This window comes from Taudactylus pleione, unplaced genomic scaffold, assembly GCF_031769625.1.
Source record: "Taudactylus pleione unplaced genomic scaffold, aTauple2 ptg000889l, whole genome shotgun sequence".
NCBI lineage: Eukaryota > Metazoa > Chordata > Amphibia > Anura > Myobatrachidae > Taudactylus > Taudactylus pleione.
In genome coordinates, this window is record NW_028285290.1 from 1,150,456 (window position 1) to 1,169,619 (window position 19,164).

Here is a 19,164-nt window from a genome sequence, read left to right on the forward strand (position 1 = left end):
GCATGTTTCCAGCAACACAAAATATTAATAAAGTATATTAATAAGTCAATTACCACAACAATAGTGACATCGTATTGTCTTAATATGACAGCTAAGACATTTGCAGATATTTATGTACAGAATTTACCTTCTCGAGCATCTTCTGCCAAAACTGTCGCCAAAGTATTATAACAATAATTGCTACCAATATGAATATGATGGCAACTAAGCAGCCAATCAGAAGGCGTGTATGGCTGTCATCTATTTTGAGAGTGGCATCTAGAAGATAAGAAATAATTTATATTTGTAAATACACTTTGGTATTATAATAAAAGGTTTCACAGAGCAAAATAATTGACAAAAATAGAAAAGGGCTGAGTCTAAATTAAAATAATAACAGAAATTTCAAGATCATTTACTGTACAGTAGTTAATTTATTATTCAAACAATTAACATCTTTCAAAGATAAAGGTTAAGTGGTGACTTCTGGAAGCTGCTTACTCTGAAGTTCATAAGAATTCTCTTAAAAAGTGGGTCTACGAAGTTTGATGATAATTTGTTTCCAAACACAATTCCTATAAGATCATCTTAATAAAAAATGTATTTGATGAAACTAAACGAAGCTTTGACGTTTAATATGTTAGAAAAACCAGCAGTTAATCTAACACTTTCAAAAATATCATAGTTCCTAGTTTCTAAAAAAAAAAATAGTCAAACAGTCAACTGCTGTATATAATCAACAGTCTAATCTTGAATCGTTAAGGACAGCAAATCAATTAGTAGCTTGTTGAAAATGTGGTAGAATAAAGTGTATAACCTGTAGCCTCATAAAACATAGGATTTTAAGGGGAATACATACTAGACGATGTACTGAAAGATAGCGGTGAAAGATATTGGGTGTACACACTGAACAATACCATTAACAATATCGTTCAGTGACGTCATCCTGCCACATCTCTGAACAGGCACTTTCTGACGATATTGTCAGATTGGCCTGCATGTTTGCACAACAGCAAACATCGTAAACACACTGGATGATATGAACAATATATTGTTGAACGATATCGTTTAGAGTGTATGCCCCATTAGACTTTTAATCAAATGTTAAATGAGAAAAATTTACTATTGATAGTTTTATAAACTAATGGTGCGTAAACACGTAGCAACCAGCCAGCGATATAATATCGCTGGCTGATCGTTATGCACCTTCCCTTGTGTGCTGGATGATTGATATCGATCAACCAGCACACCATCTACTTACCTACTTACCGACGACTATAGCAACCCGCGATCAACGATCCCGAGTCCCTATAGTAACTCGCTCGATATCGAGCTAGTTGACTGGTCGATGGTAAGTTGGTAGGGACCATTTAAAAGAGCGATTTGAACAATAATGGTAACGATATTGATATTGTTATCGTTTTGAAACGCTAAGTGTGTACGCACCATTAGAATCGTCATCTATGATATATCTCATTGAATGTGTTTGTGGATTTATGTTGGAGTGAAGTCTACAGTATTAGATATTTGTGATGACATTTATGTCCCCAGAAGGCTTAAATGAAAGCATAGAGTATAATAATAATAATAATAATATTTCTGACTAGTACTCAATTCTTAGGATTGAGCGACAACAATGTTCAGGTGAGTTCATCCACATGAATTTGGTGAAACAACAATAAGATATTCTTGCTTATTTCGGTGGGTGCGAGAAACAAATCTGCAAAGTTTGTGGTACCGTCGTGCTGAAGAAATAGTCGGTATGCTCCACTTTGTGGCCTTCGCTGCATTTGAGTTGACATTAATACTCCAACCCAGAATTTCCTAAAGCCGGGTATCCACTTGCCGACTGAGGAACGTTTGAATGATTACGACATCGTAATTGCTCAGTCGTTCCTCATCCTGTAGGTGCCCACACTGAATGATATGTCGTTCAGTGCAGACACCCTCCCTCATCCCCAAACATGGCCAATCTGTCGTTATCGGCAGATTGACCGTCATATTTAGGCTTGATGCCCAATTGCCTCATTTTTATTTTTCTCTAATCTTGTGTTCCCCGCATTCTTTCACCTCTGTCACCCCTAGCCACATTATATCAGTCTATATACCTATACCAGGATATGCCCATTGTTATGATTGCCTGTGTCTATGTCTATCATCAGGGCCGCAACTAGGGGGGGGCTAGAGGTGCATGTGCACCGGGTGCCGGAATGCAGGGGGTGAAAAAGGGATGACTGACTCATGGTGGCTTGGAGGCTGCAGTGTCAGAAAACGGCCATCCAAAAATGGCCGCCGCCAAGGAGGAGACAGTTGCTAAAGGTCCTTACTGGACCTCTAATGTCTGTCTCCTCCTTGGCGGTGGCCATTTTTGGATGGTCATTTTCAGCAGATTCCATGCGGACTAGCCGTCTGCATGGACTCTGCTGAAAACGGACATCCAAAAATGGCCACCGCGGAGGAGGAGACAGACACCAGAGGTCCTACTACTGAAAGCTGAATCTTCTCCCATGAAACTCCCTGGCAACGAGCATAAACCCCATGGCAACGAGAATAAACCCCATGGCAACGAGCATGTAACCCATGGCAACGAGCATAAACCCCATAGCAACGAGCATAAATCCCATAGCAACGAGCATGAATCCCCCTGGCAACGAGAATGAAACCCCATGGCAACAAGCTAAACCACATGGCAACGAGCATAAACCCCATAGCAACGAGCATGTAACCCCTGGCAACAAGCATAAACCCCATAGCAACGAGCATAAAACCCCTGACAACGAGCAGGTAATTTTAAAGTAATTAGAAGCCTTACTGTGGGGCATAAAATGGTGTCGGGCAAATATGTAAGTGGCACTTTGGTAATAGGCATTACAGTGTGTGGCATAATGTGTAATGGGCATTATTGTGTGTGGAATAATGTAAGTCACTATACCAGGGACGTTTGACTAGTGCGCTGCCTTATGGAGGAGCAAGGACAAAATCCAGGTACAGGAAGGGAGGGGGTGCAAAATTGCTGCCTTGCACCGGGTGACAGATATAATAGTTTCGGCCCTGCTATCATGTTATACTTTAGTAAGCAGGGATGTGTGGTGAGGTCAATGGATGTGGAGACACTGGTTTATATCAGAGCCAGCTTTACACACACATATATAAATCTGCCCCACCTGCACAGATCATCCCCCTCACACAGGTCCCGCCCCCCCCACACACAGATTCCCCATAGCATAGATTCCCCTCACACATATCTGCCACTAGCACAGAAGTTCTCCCCTAGCACAAAAGATTTCACATACACACACACAGACAGATCTCCACCTAGCAGCAGCCCCTCCTCACCTTTTCTTCTTCGTGTGTTTCCACTGTATGCATATGCCAATTTCCTTCCTCCCCTCAGTGCTGCTGCTGAGCTCCGATGCCTGAGTACTTCCTGGACTGGTTACCTGACCCTCAGTGTTGTCCATCAGAGCTCAAGCCATGCCCACTCACAGTGAGGCATGCCTCCATTAGATATTTCTCTCTGTGTTTTATTGGCTGCTCCATGGTCAAGCCCCCAGCTCCAGGCAGTGTCTGAGCGATCAGAGGAGTAGCTGAGCTCTTTACTGCCTCATCTCTCCCTGGGAGTCCTGCAATTTTGATGAGTTTTGACTATAAAAAACCATCAGACTAATACAAAGAAGATATTTATAGGTAATAAATATCTTCTTTTTATTATTCTAATCATTTTTATAGTCAAAACTCTGCAGTCTGACATGGAGTATGACAGAGGAGGCTCTGTTAGTAAGGATGTACCCAACGCATTTTATAACATATGTCCCAACACCAACTTATGTTAGCGTGTATCCCCAACACATACCTGTCTGTATCTACAAAATTATGACATCTTTTTTCCCCACATAATAATCCAGCTTCTGACTCTATATAACTAAGGCCCTCATTCAGAGCCGTACGCTCTGAGCAGAGCGCACGCTCTGCATGAGGGCCGGGCTCCTTTTTCATGGAGCGTCCTCCTGGACGCTCGTATAGCTGTGGGTCACCACCCACAGGCTATACGAGCGTGCATTTTGATGGCCGCGATGGTCGTGACCATCGCGACCATCGAAATTGCGAGCCGGAGCCTGCGGTTGAGGTTTTCAACCGCAAGCTCCGGAGTGATTTTGGCTCTATCAGAGCCAAAATCACTCCCACTGACATCACTAGTGATGTCAGTGGGCCGGCTTCTGACGGGAGGCGTTCCCGTGGGAACGCCCCCGTCAGGGAGGCACGCCCCCGGCACGCCCACCAAAGGGGGCGTGCTGTCAATCAACATTGACAGCACGCCCCCTTTGATCGGACACAACGAGCGAAGGAAAGTCCTTCGCTCGTCGTGTCTGGCGCATGCGCACGACGGAGCTCCCTCCGTCGTGCGCATGCTCAGTGCAGACCATCGACCCACTTGCGAGCGTACAGCCGCTCGCGAGTGGGTCTGAATCAGGCCCTAAGCTATTAAACTCTCTATCGTCAGATCACTCCACACACCATGCTATACCTTATCACTAAAATAAAGAGACGGACACAGGGAATTGCCAGGACCGGGTCAGAGATTTTATTACTAAATATAATATAACCAATTTAAATGCACTAAACTTAACTAGTAAAACTTCTCAAACAGTACTAAAAATGGTGGCGGGGGATTTGACGGGGATTTGAACTCCCTAGCAATAAGCACATTTTAAATACAATTAATAGATGTGAAAAATAACAAACCTGGGCCTAAACATCCCGCTAGAACATAACACAGTGTTCGCAAATACGCGCTATAGCGCGTATTTTACCCCATATCAGGGACTGGGGACCCACTTTTTTAAAGTTCCCGGGGACGCGCTGCGCTGTGGCCAATCCCTGACAGCTGGCTGCATCACAGCGCGTCCCCCTGCAGTAACAGACACAACGCTGTCTGTTAGAGCAGCCAATGAGAGTCAGATAGACTTTCATTGGCTGCTGCTGTAGAAAGCCATGCTGGGATAAAGTGTCTGATCCCAGCATCGGCACAGCGTCCGTGCCCAGTGCAGGACAGTGTTTGTTCCCAGCGCCGGGTAAGCGACCGCGGCGGGTACCTGGTGGAAGGGAACGCCTGGTCCCTTCCACCAGTGGCGGCGGGAGAAGCTTTGCTCCGGTCATGAGCTGAGTGGAGCTCGCTGCCCGGAAGCCAAGTAGTGGCGGCAGTGGTTTGGCACTTGCCGCGAGCTTTGGCTCGCGGTCCAGCAGCCAATAGGAGGCAGACGCGATGAGCCAATCGCGGCTTGCTGCGTCATTGCCCCGCCCACTTGCAGCATCTTGAATAGACGCTGCTGAGCGGGAACACGATCAGTCCGTCGGCGGAGGGGAGGAGTGAAGACCTCCCGAAGAGAAGAGCGGCGCGACGCGGCAACAGTTCCGGCCGCTACGCAAGAGGCCAGAAGACGGCGTGATCAAGAAGGAAGAGGCGGGTACCGAAGAGGACTGTGGGAGAGGAAAGCGAAAGAGCTAACGAAGCTCCCGCCCGCAGCCTCTTCCACCGTATCGGTAGGCGGCCTTGGGCCACCGGTCTTTTTTCACTCCTTCCTAGACCACTAGAGTTGTTGGGCACTAGGCGGGCACAAGGCCCGGGCAACATAGGGGGCATTAGGCCCAATTGAAGGTATATGCCCCCCAAATAGGTGTGACTTGGGCATTAGGCCCAGGTCACTAGAGGGCCCACGTATTTGCCCTTTAGTGGCTTGGGCCTAATGCCCAGGTCACTCACACCTATTAGGGGGGCAGATACCTTCATTGAACTGCGCACTACACAGGGGGACTTTTCCTGGGGGCACTGCACAGGGGGACTTCTCCTGGGGGCACTGCACAGGGGGACCTCTCCTGGGGGCACTGCACAGGGGGACCGCTCCTGGGGGCACTGCACAGGTGGAAAGTCATATTGCCTGAAAGATCATGGAGGCATTAAAACATGCATTTAAGAGGCTTGTGGGGATATCTGATGCTGTTGGGGGTATCAGATCTGCATTTTAGGGGCATGTGGGGATGTGTGGTGGCATGTGGGGAGGTCTGAGGCATATGGGGAGCTCTAAAGCATAAATTATGATGGGACACAGAAATGGTCAGGTAGGACCCCATTTTTTTAAAGTGGTGGGTCCCTGGGACCCACAAATTTTGTCGTTCACCGCGATCACTGATAACATCTCGGGACCAACTACCCCTCTCCTTGCAACTCATAAGGGTCATAGGCCGTCTGCTCGACCTTACGAGGACTACAATTTAGGAAGCCACCCTGCAGCTGAGGACAGGACCCACCTGGACCGGTAGTGTCCCAACCGCCCTAAACTTCCCCTCATACCAACCCAGCCGCATTGGTAACCCCCCAGGGAAGAAAGAATATCCATAACAACAACTTAACCAACCCAGAGCTGTTTACAACCAGGCCACACAAGGTCATAAAGTCTGCAGCCACCACCATAACTACCCTAGCCAGAAAATAAACATCCCAACCCTTAAGACACTGAGCTAGATCCCTCACAAATAACTCCAAACCGCCTCTAGACAAGTGAACCCCATCCCTCTGAAGCAAATGCTCATCGGGTGTCTCACTGCTTCACCCCTCAAGACTACCACCCTGCTAACCACCGAATTAACTCTCCGCTGTGACTGCTCCACCACTGCAAGACTCAATGCACCCCCCCACACCAATTTTGGTACAATGTCGGACCAAATCAGAACGGCCAACTCTCCATCAAGCCTACGAAATCCATCCGCATGGTTATGCGGAGGTTAAGACACGATCTAGAGGTGAAATCATTCCCACCTAGGTGCACTATCAAAAAGTGGAAGTATCCAAAGTGCTCCACTGATTCCCTAAGCACCATCTCTAGCTCATGCCACCACATACCCCTCTGCCCAATCCATCGCACATTCACGAGTTCGGGTAATTCACTCGATCCCTCATACCTGGCCAACCAAAAGATGTATGAGTGATCCACTACCCTAATAAATGAGTAATCTAACCAACAACCTGGTAGAAAAATGAATAAAGAGGTTAATAAAATATTCACTATAAAATATTAAACCAGAAACTGTCAGACAAACAAAACATTCTAATGGGGCACACACCTACCTAATGACCTATATACTGTATGCCTACTTGAAAACCTAACACCTGACAGGGAAGGGATGAGTGGGCAGGAGAAATCCCAACTTGACGTGAGGCAAAAACACAAAATGTCCACCAGCCGGCAGAAGCCTTGGTTAAAAACCAGTGGTAAAACAAAAATTCCTCAAGACCCCCGCCGCAGTGGTGAGTAGCTAGTCCCCAAGTTAGGATGAATAGCAGACCAAAATCTGATGTAATGCATGTGAACACCAGCTTTCCATTTACCAAGTGCCTGGTTCTGGCGATGTAACACCCTACCGTACCAGCGGTATACAATCGGGAAGCCGGCTGCCTTAATACCGGGAGCAAGCTTCCCGACTGTCATATCCCGGTGAGGGATGAAATGCCGGGTGTCTAGATGTAGATGTAGACGCCTGACATTTCCCCGGTGCTGGGCGCCGCGAGCGGATAGCCGCGGGGGGGAGGGTTTGGTTTAGGGAACCCAGGGGGGACTTAGGGTTACGGGGGGGACTTAGGGTTAGGCACCCCCCCGGGGGACTTAGGTTCAGGCAGCGGGGAAGGGGGGGTTAGGGTTAGGCACTTAGAGGGGGGATTAGGGTTAGGCACTTGGGGGGGAGGTTAGGATTAGGCACCCCTAAGGAGGGTTAGGGTTAGGGGGTTACGTTAGGTTAGAGAATACTTACCTTTCCACGATCGGGATTTCCAGCGCTGTCTGGCTTCCACTGCCAGGAACTCTGCTGTTGCCGGTAAGGCGTTGCCGGGAATCGATTTCATACCGATTCCGTACCAGCTACCCAATCAGCACCAGTACGAAGCTGCGGGCCAAAATCAGCAGGCAACAGACCCAGCAACAAGATGCAATGCCACAAAACCCCACCAGAAGACCACAGAAACACGCCTGCAATCCCCACAGAGCAACAATGCACCCCAATGCCCCCTACCAAAGAGGTCAGTCCTGAAACATTTCACCCTGCACAGACTGAGTCCCCAAATGAGTACCAGCATCTGTAAAAAAGGAGAAGCTGCAGTTCTGAACAGGACCGCCATCACTCCCCCCACCCCCGTCCTGCAAGCTCCAAATTAAGAAACGACGTCCAAGAAAAATTTCCGACGTAACCCGAGCCCATACCACAGCATACAAAGGCAAGAACCAAGATGCATCAATCTTACCTCTGGTACCCTGTCTCGCCAAAAACCGACTCCCCGGCTCCCCTGATACCAGAAACACTCTATAAGTCCCCGATGGTCTAATGCCTCCAAGCTGGACGTATCACTTGCCAGACATAATTGGGGCATAACTCACCGACAGGGTTAGCAAGAGGGGCAAGTCTCCTAAATCTCACCCAGTCAAAACGCGACATCGCATCCGCCACCTCTCTATCAACTCCCGGCACATGACGCGCGCAAAAGCTCAGATTAAACTGCAAACACCGTAGTATAATTTGCGCGATAACCCGTATGGCAGGCAAAAACTACACTATTAATCAATTGCACCACCCCCATATTAGCGCACCAAAACACTACCGATCGGTTCCTCAACTCCCAAATCTCAAGCGCAACCATGATAGGTAAAAGCTCCAACAACAACAACAGGTCTAGTCAGACCCTCAACTACCCACTCATTGGGCCATAGTGTGGCACACCAACTCACACCTAAGAAAGCCTCAAAACCCGAAGATCCCACCATATCCATAAACAGCTGATACACTGCACTAGACATCGGTGGCGCAGGCTAGATACGCACCCCATTAAACTGATCCAAGAAGACACCCCAGACTAACAAATCTCTGCAAATTTCTCCTGACAAAAGCAAAAAATGGTGAGGGCTCCGCGCTTTGCGTGTTAGTCACTCCAAGTTTGTGAAAAAATACCCTTCCCATGGGAACAACCCTACAGGCAAAATTAAACCCAAAAGAGATTGGGCTTGCCGCAGAATCACCTTCCGCAACGCTAGTGCCAGCAAATTCTCATCATGTAAACGCTGCACCTTATCAACCAGCAATTAACACAGGCCTCCAACCATATTAATTTCAATGCCTAGTTAAGAAAACCTGGTAGTGGGCTTTCCATTTTGTCCAATGCTATAGGCACCCCAAAAACTGAAAAAAGCTCTACCGCATCCTTCAATAAATTTGCGCACTTATTTGACCCCGTTGGGCCAACAAGCAAAAGATCATCTAAGTAATGCGCAATCCCCTCCTCCAAGGACCCTGGCAAAGAGGAGCTGAACTTTTCAAAATAAGCGCAAGAATCGAGCAACCCATGGGTAAACACCTATAAGTAAAACCCATCCTCCAAGCAAAAACCCATAAAGCGGAAATCCGACGGGTGAAGGGGCAGCAACCTGAATGCAGACTCAATATCCACTTTAAACAACAATAACCCTGATCCAAACGAACGGACAATGTCCAGGGCCTCTTCAAAAGACTGATAGACCACTCGACACAGACCCTCCGGAATGGCATTGTTAACTGAATTACCTTTCAGGTACGACAGGTGCTGAATAAAACAGAACTTACCTGCTGCCTTCTTCAGCACCACCCCCACCGGCGATAAACATTATTCTGAAGCACCCCAGGCAACTCCCTTGCTAAATGCAATTTCTGGATTGAATGACCTTAACCACCGGGAGTGAGAACCCCCCTGTAAACCCCTCATGCAGGAAGACCACATCGGCTTGATTCGGATAAACATCCAACCAAACCGACCTTACCTCCATGAGAACAGGGGTGTGGTCTCTACTTAGGAAGAGGAGCTGCGGGACCACGCAGTCCCTTCCCCACTTCCCCCAGTTCTGCCCCCAGGTGCCCGTGCCCAATCCTTAATGGGATGTATCTCCCTGCAACGAAGGCAGCAGCGCCGAAAACGGCACTTGGATCCCAAGGAGCACTGCCCGTTATTAAAGGCAAAACACTTCCCATGCCCAATTCTAGACGCGAATCCCCTTGGCTCAACGACCAGACGACCCACAATCTCCACCATAACTATGGAGAGGAGGCCGCCTCCTGCTGCAACCGCAGCTGAGTCACATCCACAAAAACCTCCACATTCCTTATCCCAGAATCTATGATCTCCTTCCCATGCTGCTTGCACCAAAACTCCTAATCATAAACCCTCCTTGTGATGCCCCTCGCAGTACTGAACAACTAGTGTAATAAAAACATATACCTAATCACCTTCATATGTTTGTCGGGACGCGTCTCCAACTAGCACAATGTGAAAATGTACATGCCCTTCAACCAATTATGGTAAGACATGCACGCTTCCAACCCAGCTCCCCCTTTCTTTTTCCCTGCACTCCAGGCCTTCTTTGCCCTACTCGTGAGGGGCAAACATATTAACATATTGTCCCTGTCTAATCTGTTCCGTCACCCTGGGGTACCCTCAACACCGCTGTGTTTGCACACAGTACCCCATATGAAAGCGTTGTCTCTGCCGACATACTGCTACTGGAGTACCGACATTTTCACTTATGCTACTTAGACCCCTTTTCACCCCCCTTCCGTGAACTCGAAGAGGAATATGAGGAAGTGGAGCAAAAACTGACAGCCGCAGAGCATGTACCAGACCACCCCTGCAACTACCTCACAGCTAACCCCAGGCTCACTTCCAGAAGACCTACCCTCCCAATCCGGCTCTGCGGAAGACTCACCGAAACTATCCAAGATCATATGCTCCATGCTCTCCACAGGACTGGATTGTCTCTGCCTACTGGAACTGGCACAGTCACCTCCTGTTGGGACACAAGCAGAAGCCTCCAATGCGGAGGAGCAAGCCCTGCGACTCTGAAACAGCCCCAAGACCACCACCCGTATTACCCTGCGTCGCCTCGGCTCGCTGCTAATGCTAATGGGTCACACGCAGAATGATCCGTGGCTGCCTCCTCCCATCCGGAACCAGTAGAGAGATATGGCACTAGGTCGGACACAAGGGAAGCACATAGTGCAGAAACACTGACATCCATCCCCACACCGCCGCTGCCACCCTTCCTTACTGGCCCTGAGCCAGCACCAGATCCACCCCCAGCCAAAGCGCCACGGGTGTCCTACACACCGCCTGCGCATAAGTCATTTGAAGCAAAGGCCCTGTAACCACCTCAGCTGCCCCCACTGGAGATGACAACTCTTGAGGCGCTAAATTCAAACCCAGTGAGTCCAAATCTGAGGACGACGATCCCTCTAACACCATTAGAGCCTCACCCACAAGATGGCGCCCACCCCTACTGCACCTTCCAGCCGAACAGACTCACTACAGCTGCCACGGGAACTACGCGGCTCATCCCTCCGGACCCCTCTACTAAGCCGCCCGCCTCGCGTGACCTACGGCCCCACTCCAACCGGTCTCACGCCACTCACCCTATCGACTACCTAAAGATCGGCCCCACACCCCGGGGTCTCTCTAAGCCACACCACCGATAAGATCCTAAAACCACCTCCCATTACTTCAAAACCATGCAAAACATGGCTAACCCACACAAACCTGACCCCTCCCCCAAACACAAACCCTTTGTGTCCCTGAGTGTGCAGAGTGCCAGACTGGAGGTTTGTGACACTCCTGTCATATAAAATGTCCTCTGTGTTCTTTCCCATCACTGCATTATATAACTGCCCATGTCTCCATCACCATAGTGCATAAAAGGTTGTGCTATCATCACATGTATTATAAGTTTTCAACATTTATTTATGCAACAACTGTTTACTCTGAATCATTTCACAATTGAGAACAAACACAGCAACAAAATACAACTGGTCGTTAATAAATGGGTAACAGGGTCCGTCTCTGAAGCTTACAATATATTAAAAATATATATATTTTGCTAAATCAGGTTAAGTGCTACATATCGCATATTAGCCTGCCAGATTATAATGGGAAAAATATATAGTGGGCCTCTCAGATCCTACCACACTGTATTGTTGATTTGTGGATCAGTAGGTTGTTTTAGTATAGAAAGAGAACAATCATAACTTTGGTGAATTTGTGTAGTGGTTCTAATGACACTGTTAGTATTAAAGATGAGCAGGTCTGGTTTTTTGAGAACTAAACCCACCCAAACTTACAGATCCGAGGCGAGATCTGAGTCTGGCTCTGGGTTTCCTGCCTGACTCGGATCTCAAAGCGAGGCAAAACATAATCATCCCGCTGTCGGATTCTCGCCGGTTTTGGATTGTATAAAGGTTCCCGCGCTCGCCGCCATTTTCATTCCGGCTGTGGAGAGTGAAGAGGAAGCAGGGGTGTGCTGTGAGGTTGTTGTTGTCCATAGCGGCTGTGCTGTTGCTGTGCATAGGGGCTGGCTGCTGTTGTCATAGGGGGTGGCTGCTGTTGTTGTCCATAGGGACTGGCTGCTGTTGTTGTCCATAGGGGCTGGTTGGGCTGTTGTCCATGAGGGCTGTGTTGTCTATAGGAGCTGTGCTGCAGACAGAAGAGGGGGGCTTCAGTGGCTCCTGTATCACTGCAGTCCATAAAGGGGTGTTGCTGTGTTGTCCAGGGGGTGCTCTGTCCATCAGAGGTGCTCTTCACCCCCAGTGTGAAAAAAATTAAACTATATTAAGTGTTTTTTTTCTGTGTGTGTGCACGTTAGCCACACTTATCAGCAACCTGCACAGAGGTGCTGCCTGTGTAATTTATCAAGGGGCTGCTGCCTCGTTCAAAGGTGCGCTCCCCCCAAGTGCAAGAGAAAAATATATTAAGTGCTTTTTTTTCTGTGTGTGTGCGCATGTGCCACACTTATCAGCAACATAGCTGCACAGGGGTGCTGCCTGCATCGTTTATCAAGGGACTGCTGCCTCGTGCAAGGGTGCTCTCCCCCCCAAGTGCTAAAAAATATATATTAAGTGTTTTTTTTCTGTGTGTGTGTGCACATTAGCCACACTTATCAGCTGCGCAGGGTTGCTGCCTGTGTCATTTATCAAGGGGCTGCTGCCTCGTTCAGGGGGGCTCTCCCTCCCAAGTGCAAAAAATATATAAGTGTTTTTTTTTCTGTGTGTGTGCGCATTAGCCACACTTATCAGCAACGCAGCTGCGCAGGGGTGCTGCCTGCATCGTTTATCAAGGGACTGTTGCCTCGTTCAAGGGTGCTCTCCCCCCAAGTGCGTTAGCCACACTTATCAGCAACGTAGCTGTGCAGGGGTGCTGCCTGTGTTGTTAATCAAGGGGCTGCTGTGTCCATTCAGCGGTTGCGGTGTCCATCTAGGGGTTGCTGTGTCCATCAACGGCAGATGCTTCTGTGCCTGTCCAGGGTCTGCTGTGTCCATCCAGGGGTTGCTGTGTCCATCCAGGGCAGGGGCTGCTGTGGCAATCCAGGGGCAGGGGCTGCAAGGGTGTATTTGTAAACAATATTAACACTGTTAGTGGAAACGCAGTGTATTTGTAAAAAATATTGTCACACTGTTAGTGGTAGTGCAGTGTGTTATTCTTTTCTTATTCATAAAAAATCTTGTGATACTGTAAGTGGAAACTTCACAATTTTACAATTTAATAATACAAAGTTAGCAATAAAAAAATGCAACTTTTCACTTCTTTCCTCAATCATGAATAAATGATTAGTCTACATGCCAACTACAAGACCACAACAATGTGCTAAATAAAGTGCATTATATATTAAACATAATGACATCACAAACACCTCAGCTGAGATTCACATAAACATATTTTCAAAAGGTGAAAATAGAGGATATGGTTTAAAAGGTATGCAGTCGGGATACCGGCTGCCTTAATACCGACAGCCGGCTTCCCGGCTGCTTTATCCCGGCGTGGGATAAATGACCGGCGTCTATATCTAGACGCCTGTCATTTACCCGATGCCGAGAGACCGGTGCCTGGCATCCCGAGCGAAGGGATGCCGGGCGCCACGAGCAGACAGCCGCGAGGGGGGGAGGGTTAGGTTTAGGGCACCCGGGGGGGACTTAGGGTTAGGCACCCCCCCCGGGAGAGTTAGGGTTAGGCTGGGGGAAGGGGGCATTAGGGTTAGGCACTTGGGGGTGGGTTAGGGTTAGGTACCCCCAAGGAGGGTTAGGGGGTTAGGTTAGTTTATACTTACCTTAGGGACGATCGGGATTTCCAGCGCTGTCGGGTTTCCGCTGCCAGGCTCTGCTGATCTGTCGGGCTGCCGCTGCCAGGAATCGAACTGCTGGCCATGCGGCAGCCGGGATTTCATACCGATTCCGTTTAAAAAATGGAATAAAGCAGCTAAAACTGCGTCCTCTGATTAAAGTGTCCCTACTCCCTATCCATGGCCCCTCTACCTGAATTTCAGTGAGTCAGAGGGGCAACTCCATGCAACTGTATTCCAGAGTGCAGCTGCTCCTCCTGTGATATGGACTAAAATGAAGCTCACATCCACTAAAGTGGACAATGAGTCCCCAATCTAATGGAGTGCAGATGCAATTTATACACAACAGAGGATGGGATGACAATATAGGCTTGGGTGCAGGTAGAATCTGGGGTTATGTATACATCATCTTCTTCACACAATATTAATTTGTCCCCACTGGAATCCACCATTACAGGTGCCTCTGTAAGTTTTGTACGTAATTGACGGTAAAGGTCTTTCTCGTAGAATTTGTAGTTCATTTTGATGGACATCATCTTTCCACATTTTGGGGAAGTAGTCTCAGGCCGATCACTGACAACGGGCTGTGCTGAAAACTCTTTCTCAGTACACACTGGAGGGTGGGCAGCTCAAGTAAAGCAAAGCCAGTTTTTGCAAGGGCCTCCAAATTAACTTTTTTCCTGCCAGTAGTCAAACGGACTGTCTGACAAGCCTATTTGGATGCTATCATAAAATATTTGAAATAGTCCTCAACCATTCTTTGAATGGTGACCGTATCAGATGGAGTCACGGTAGAGGTGTAATTAATTGTAGGCAATTCTGAGTCTGATCTGACCAGATGTCAAAACTTGGTTGTATTGACTCAACTGCAATACCAGTGGGTGTTTGAAAGTTTAGTTTTTTCTCAGCAAATGCACTTGCTGGAGAAACTGAAGAAGTCATCACAGCATCACGTGCCACTTGAGCTCTTCAGATCTGTGTCCGTTGGGAAGAAGAAACAACGTCTTCATCCCTTTTGGGATGAAAATCCACTCCCAGCAGCAGGCATGGTGCTCAAGGAGTCTCAAGAAAGACACAACTTAAGACTTAAACCTTAAATCTGAAATCTTGCATTTGCTCTGTTCCATTTGTCCACATATCTGTGCTGGTTACTTGGACAGTGGGTACAATGGCAGTTTGAAGGCTACTAAGTAACTATGGCCCTCATTCAGAGCCGTACGCTCTGAGCAGAGCGCACGCTCTGCATGAGGGCCGGGCTCCTTTTTCATGGAGCGTCCTCCTGGACGCTCGTATAGCTGTGGGTCACCACCCACAGGCTATACGAGCGTGCATTTTGATGGCCGCGATGGTCGTGACCATCGCGACCATCGAAATTGCGAGCCGGAGCCTGCGGTTGAGGTTTTCAACCGCAAGCTCCGGAGTGATTTTGGCTCTATCAGAGCCAAAATCACTCCCACTGACATCACTAGTGATGTCAGTGGGCCGGCTTCTGACGGGAGGCGTTCCCGTGGGAACGCCCCCGTCAGGGAGGCACGCCCCCGGCACGCCCACCAAAGGGGGCGTGCTGTCAATCAACATTGACAGCACGCCCCCTTTGATCGGACACAACGAGCGAAGGAAAGTCCTTCGCTCGTCGTGTCTGGCGCATGCGCACGATGGAGCTCCCTCCGTCGTGCGCATGCTCAGTGCAGACCATCGACCCACTTGCGAGCGTACAGCCGCTCGCGAGTGGGTCTGAATCAGGCCCTATGTTTTTATTTAATGTCCATGTACAGGTTGGGAAAAAGTTTCAAGTGGAATCTTTGAAATGGATTATTTAACAGTCAATTGTTTTGGAAACCACTCTTCCTAGTCCCTTTCTGGGATGAAAATCCACTCCTAGCAGAAGAAGCAGGTGCAGAAAGACACAACGTAAGACCTTAAATCTGAAATCTTTCATTTGCTCTGTTCTGCTTGTCCACATATCTGTGCTGGTGGACAGTGGGTACAACAGCAGTTTGGAGGCCATTAACTATGTTTTTTTAATGTCCCTGTACAGGTTGGGAAATGCTTTTCAAGTGGAATCTTTGCAAAGGATTATTTAACAGTCAATTGTTTTAGAAATCACTTATAGAAGTCTTCCTGGTCCCCTTCTGTATGAAAATCTACTCACAGCAGCAAATATGGCACTCAAGGATTCTTCTGGGGTAAGGACTGATGTGAATGAGTAAAATATATTTTTTTGTAAATGCCTCCCCTCCCCTTCTCCCTCATAAATTTACTTCGTAATCAAAAAATGAAATTAAATTTACTACCAATCAACCCTTCCTGTCCTTGCCTTCAACTGCATACATACTCCAACTCCCTCAGGCCTCTTGAATAATAAAAACATTTGTTTCCTGATGTGCCATGTTGGAAGTTGAACTGCCACGTGTTTGTGCCACCCGCTGCTGCCACTTAGCTTACTTGGTGCAAATTCTGGGCCTAAACTGGATGAACTGTGAGGTGGTCAAAATTGACTGGAAACGAGTGGAAATAATGTTATTGAGGTTAGTAATACTGTAGGAACAAAAAGAGGCCCAAATTATGTGATTTTAGCTGTTTTTATGATTTTTTTTAGAAAAAAAATACAGATCCAAAACCAAAAAACAAAACACGAAGGGTGGTATTGGCAAAACCAATCCAGATCCAAAACCAGAGGAGATACAGATCCAAACCAAAACATGGGGGTCGGCGCACATCTCTAGTTAGTTTATACAGAGGAATTTGATACGCCTCCCTAAAGAGTTGAGTTTCAGGGAATGCTTAAAGGTGTTTACAGGCTAGGGGAAAGTTGTGTTGAATGAGGGGTAGAATTTCACAGTAGTATGGTAGTCGCTGCCTGAAAAAAGTCCAAGAATATAAGCAAGTCAATTAGGGTAGATTAGAGGTGCAGATCTTGGGCAGATTTAGAGCTATTTTAAGACAACTAGGGGGCGATTCAATTCTTTTGCCGTCTGTTTTTATTTTAAGCCACCCAACGGAGGAGGGTGTGAGCAGAAATGTGTGAGAAACCACCTGGTTAGTGCACGCTAATTTGTGCTTGCCAAAAGTACTGTATTTTATTTTGGAAATTGTATAGTGAAGGCAACCATTCTAGAAGCATCAGTAGAAGAACATATTGTCAGAAAAATGGTGTAGTGCTGAATCCAAGATGGGATGCAGAGTTAAAGTTTGGTTAGGGAAGACCAACACAAAGGGAATTGCAATAGTGAATGAGGGATATTATAAGTTTGTGCCAGCATTGCTTATGATCCTATAACATGATCAGCAAATGACATGCTGATCATCATAAAACCTGTACTCACTGTATATCCCAACCTGTGCCCACAGCCATTATCACCACATTATAGAACTTTCTATGCCCCATATCCACATTAAACAGCCTTATTGGCAGAACTTATGCTGGTAGGTGTCAGCAGTGTGTGATGGAAGTCAGACCACACAATAAATAACTTAACCAGGGATTGGTTTGTTAACCAGCTAGAATAGCAGGATGAAGTGACAACACAGGATTAATGCAGCATAATTTAAGAACATGCTGTACAAGTTAGATCCAGCATGGAATGGGTTAATACAGGTGGTGTGTGGTGACTGGGGTATTGCACATTTATATATGCAGTGGTGGCAGTGTTATGCTGCATACACACGGTCAGATTTTGTTAAAGATATGAACAATAACGATTGTAAAAATCGGTCATATCCTTGACATGTAGGCCATGCATCAACCAACGATGCGCGCTCCCGCATGTCAGGTAACGATATCTGACCGACTGTGTTTGCAGACAGATTTGGACGATTTCATTCATTTTAATACTGTCAGAAATCGTTCAATCGTTATCTGACAAATCTGACCGTGTGTATGCTCCATTACTTGTAGTAGGCCTAGCTGCGTTGACACAGTGGTATGTGATGGTGACACAGTGGTATGTGGTGCACCGCAGCATCAGTGTGGCACAGTCTCTTGGAGAGACACTCGTGGGCATGAGTCCGGAGGATGGAGGAAGAATGCATGGTAAGGCAGAAGGTACATTGGGTCGGAGGTTGTGCATACACTGTAGTGCACCTCTGTTACTATGGGGAGGTGGGACCAATGCCTGCCCTCTGCAGGCACCTTAAATCCACTGACAGATTTAGGAAGAGAAAATGAACTCTGTTGTGTGAGCACTCTTTTAGAAATGAAAGTATATTTAATTTTAAACATAACTTTACAAGATAAGGAGGGCTTGACACCTCCTACCTTGCAATAATGATTTAAGAAGTCTAAAAACATTTTTTGGTTAATTACATAGGAAATAGCGTGTTGGAATATTACTCCACATATTATCTGTTCAAACTTTCGGCCACATGATTGTCGACATTTAGGAGGTATAAATATTATATTTCCTATTATAACTTATTATATATATATTTACAATTTTTTTTGTGTATATGTGTTTTGAGTCCCATAGGGGACTAACATATTGGAAATAGTGTGTATTAATAATTTTAAATTTGTAGCTTGTAACTTGTCAAGTAAGATAGAGACATATATTAACCATGATATATTAAAAGTTATGTTTTAAATTAAATATACTTTCATTTCTAAAAGAGTGCTCACACAACAGAGTTCGTTTTCTCTTCCTAAGTCTGTCATAACCTTACCCAACTCTAGTGAGCACCACTGCTACCCGATTCATGATTAACAATAGTTTAATAATTATGGGATATTGGCTATATTATCCACTCAATCTGTTTCTTTACTTATTCTAGAGGATATGACTAGCGAGGACTAGGGATGTGCACCGGACCATTTTTGCCGGATTTGGATTTGTTTCAAATTCATCGTCCATCTTTGGATTTGGATTTGCCAAACTGCGGTGACTGGCTTTGGATTTGTTATTTTTACAAAAATTGACAGAAAAAAAGCTAAAATCACATAAATTGGGCCTTTTTTTCTTCCTAGAGTGTTATTAACCTCAATAACATTAATTTCCAGTCATTTACAGTCAATTTAGAC

General features: G+C 46.8%; 1 protein-coding gene across 3 annotated transcripts in view; it reads right to left on the reverse strand.

Annotated features, from left to right (window-relative positions):
* DDR2 (discoidin domain receptor tyrosine kinase 2) overlaps positions 1–19,164 on the reverse strand; it is a 268,529-nt gene that overhangs the window by 87,070 nt on the left and 162,295 nt on the right. For all 3 annotated transcript variants that reach the window (XR_015872921.1, XM_088459057.1, XM_088459058.1), the window contains one exon: positions 128–258. Coding sequence is in view for 2 of the 3 variants with exons in the window: in XM_088459057.1 (XP_088315183.1) it covers positions 128–258 (131 nt within the window). In the remaining variant the exon portion in view is untranslated. The remainder of the gene's footprint in view (positions 1–127; positions 259–19,164) is intronic.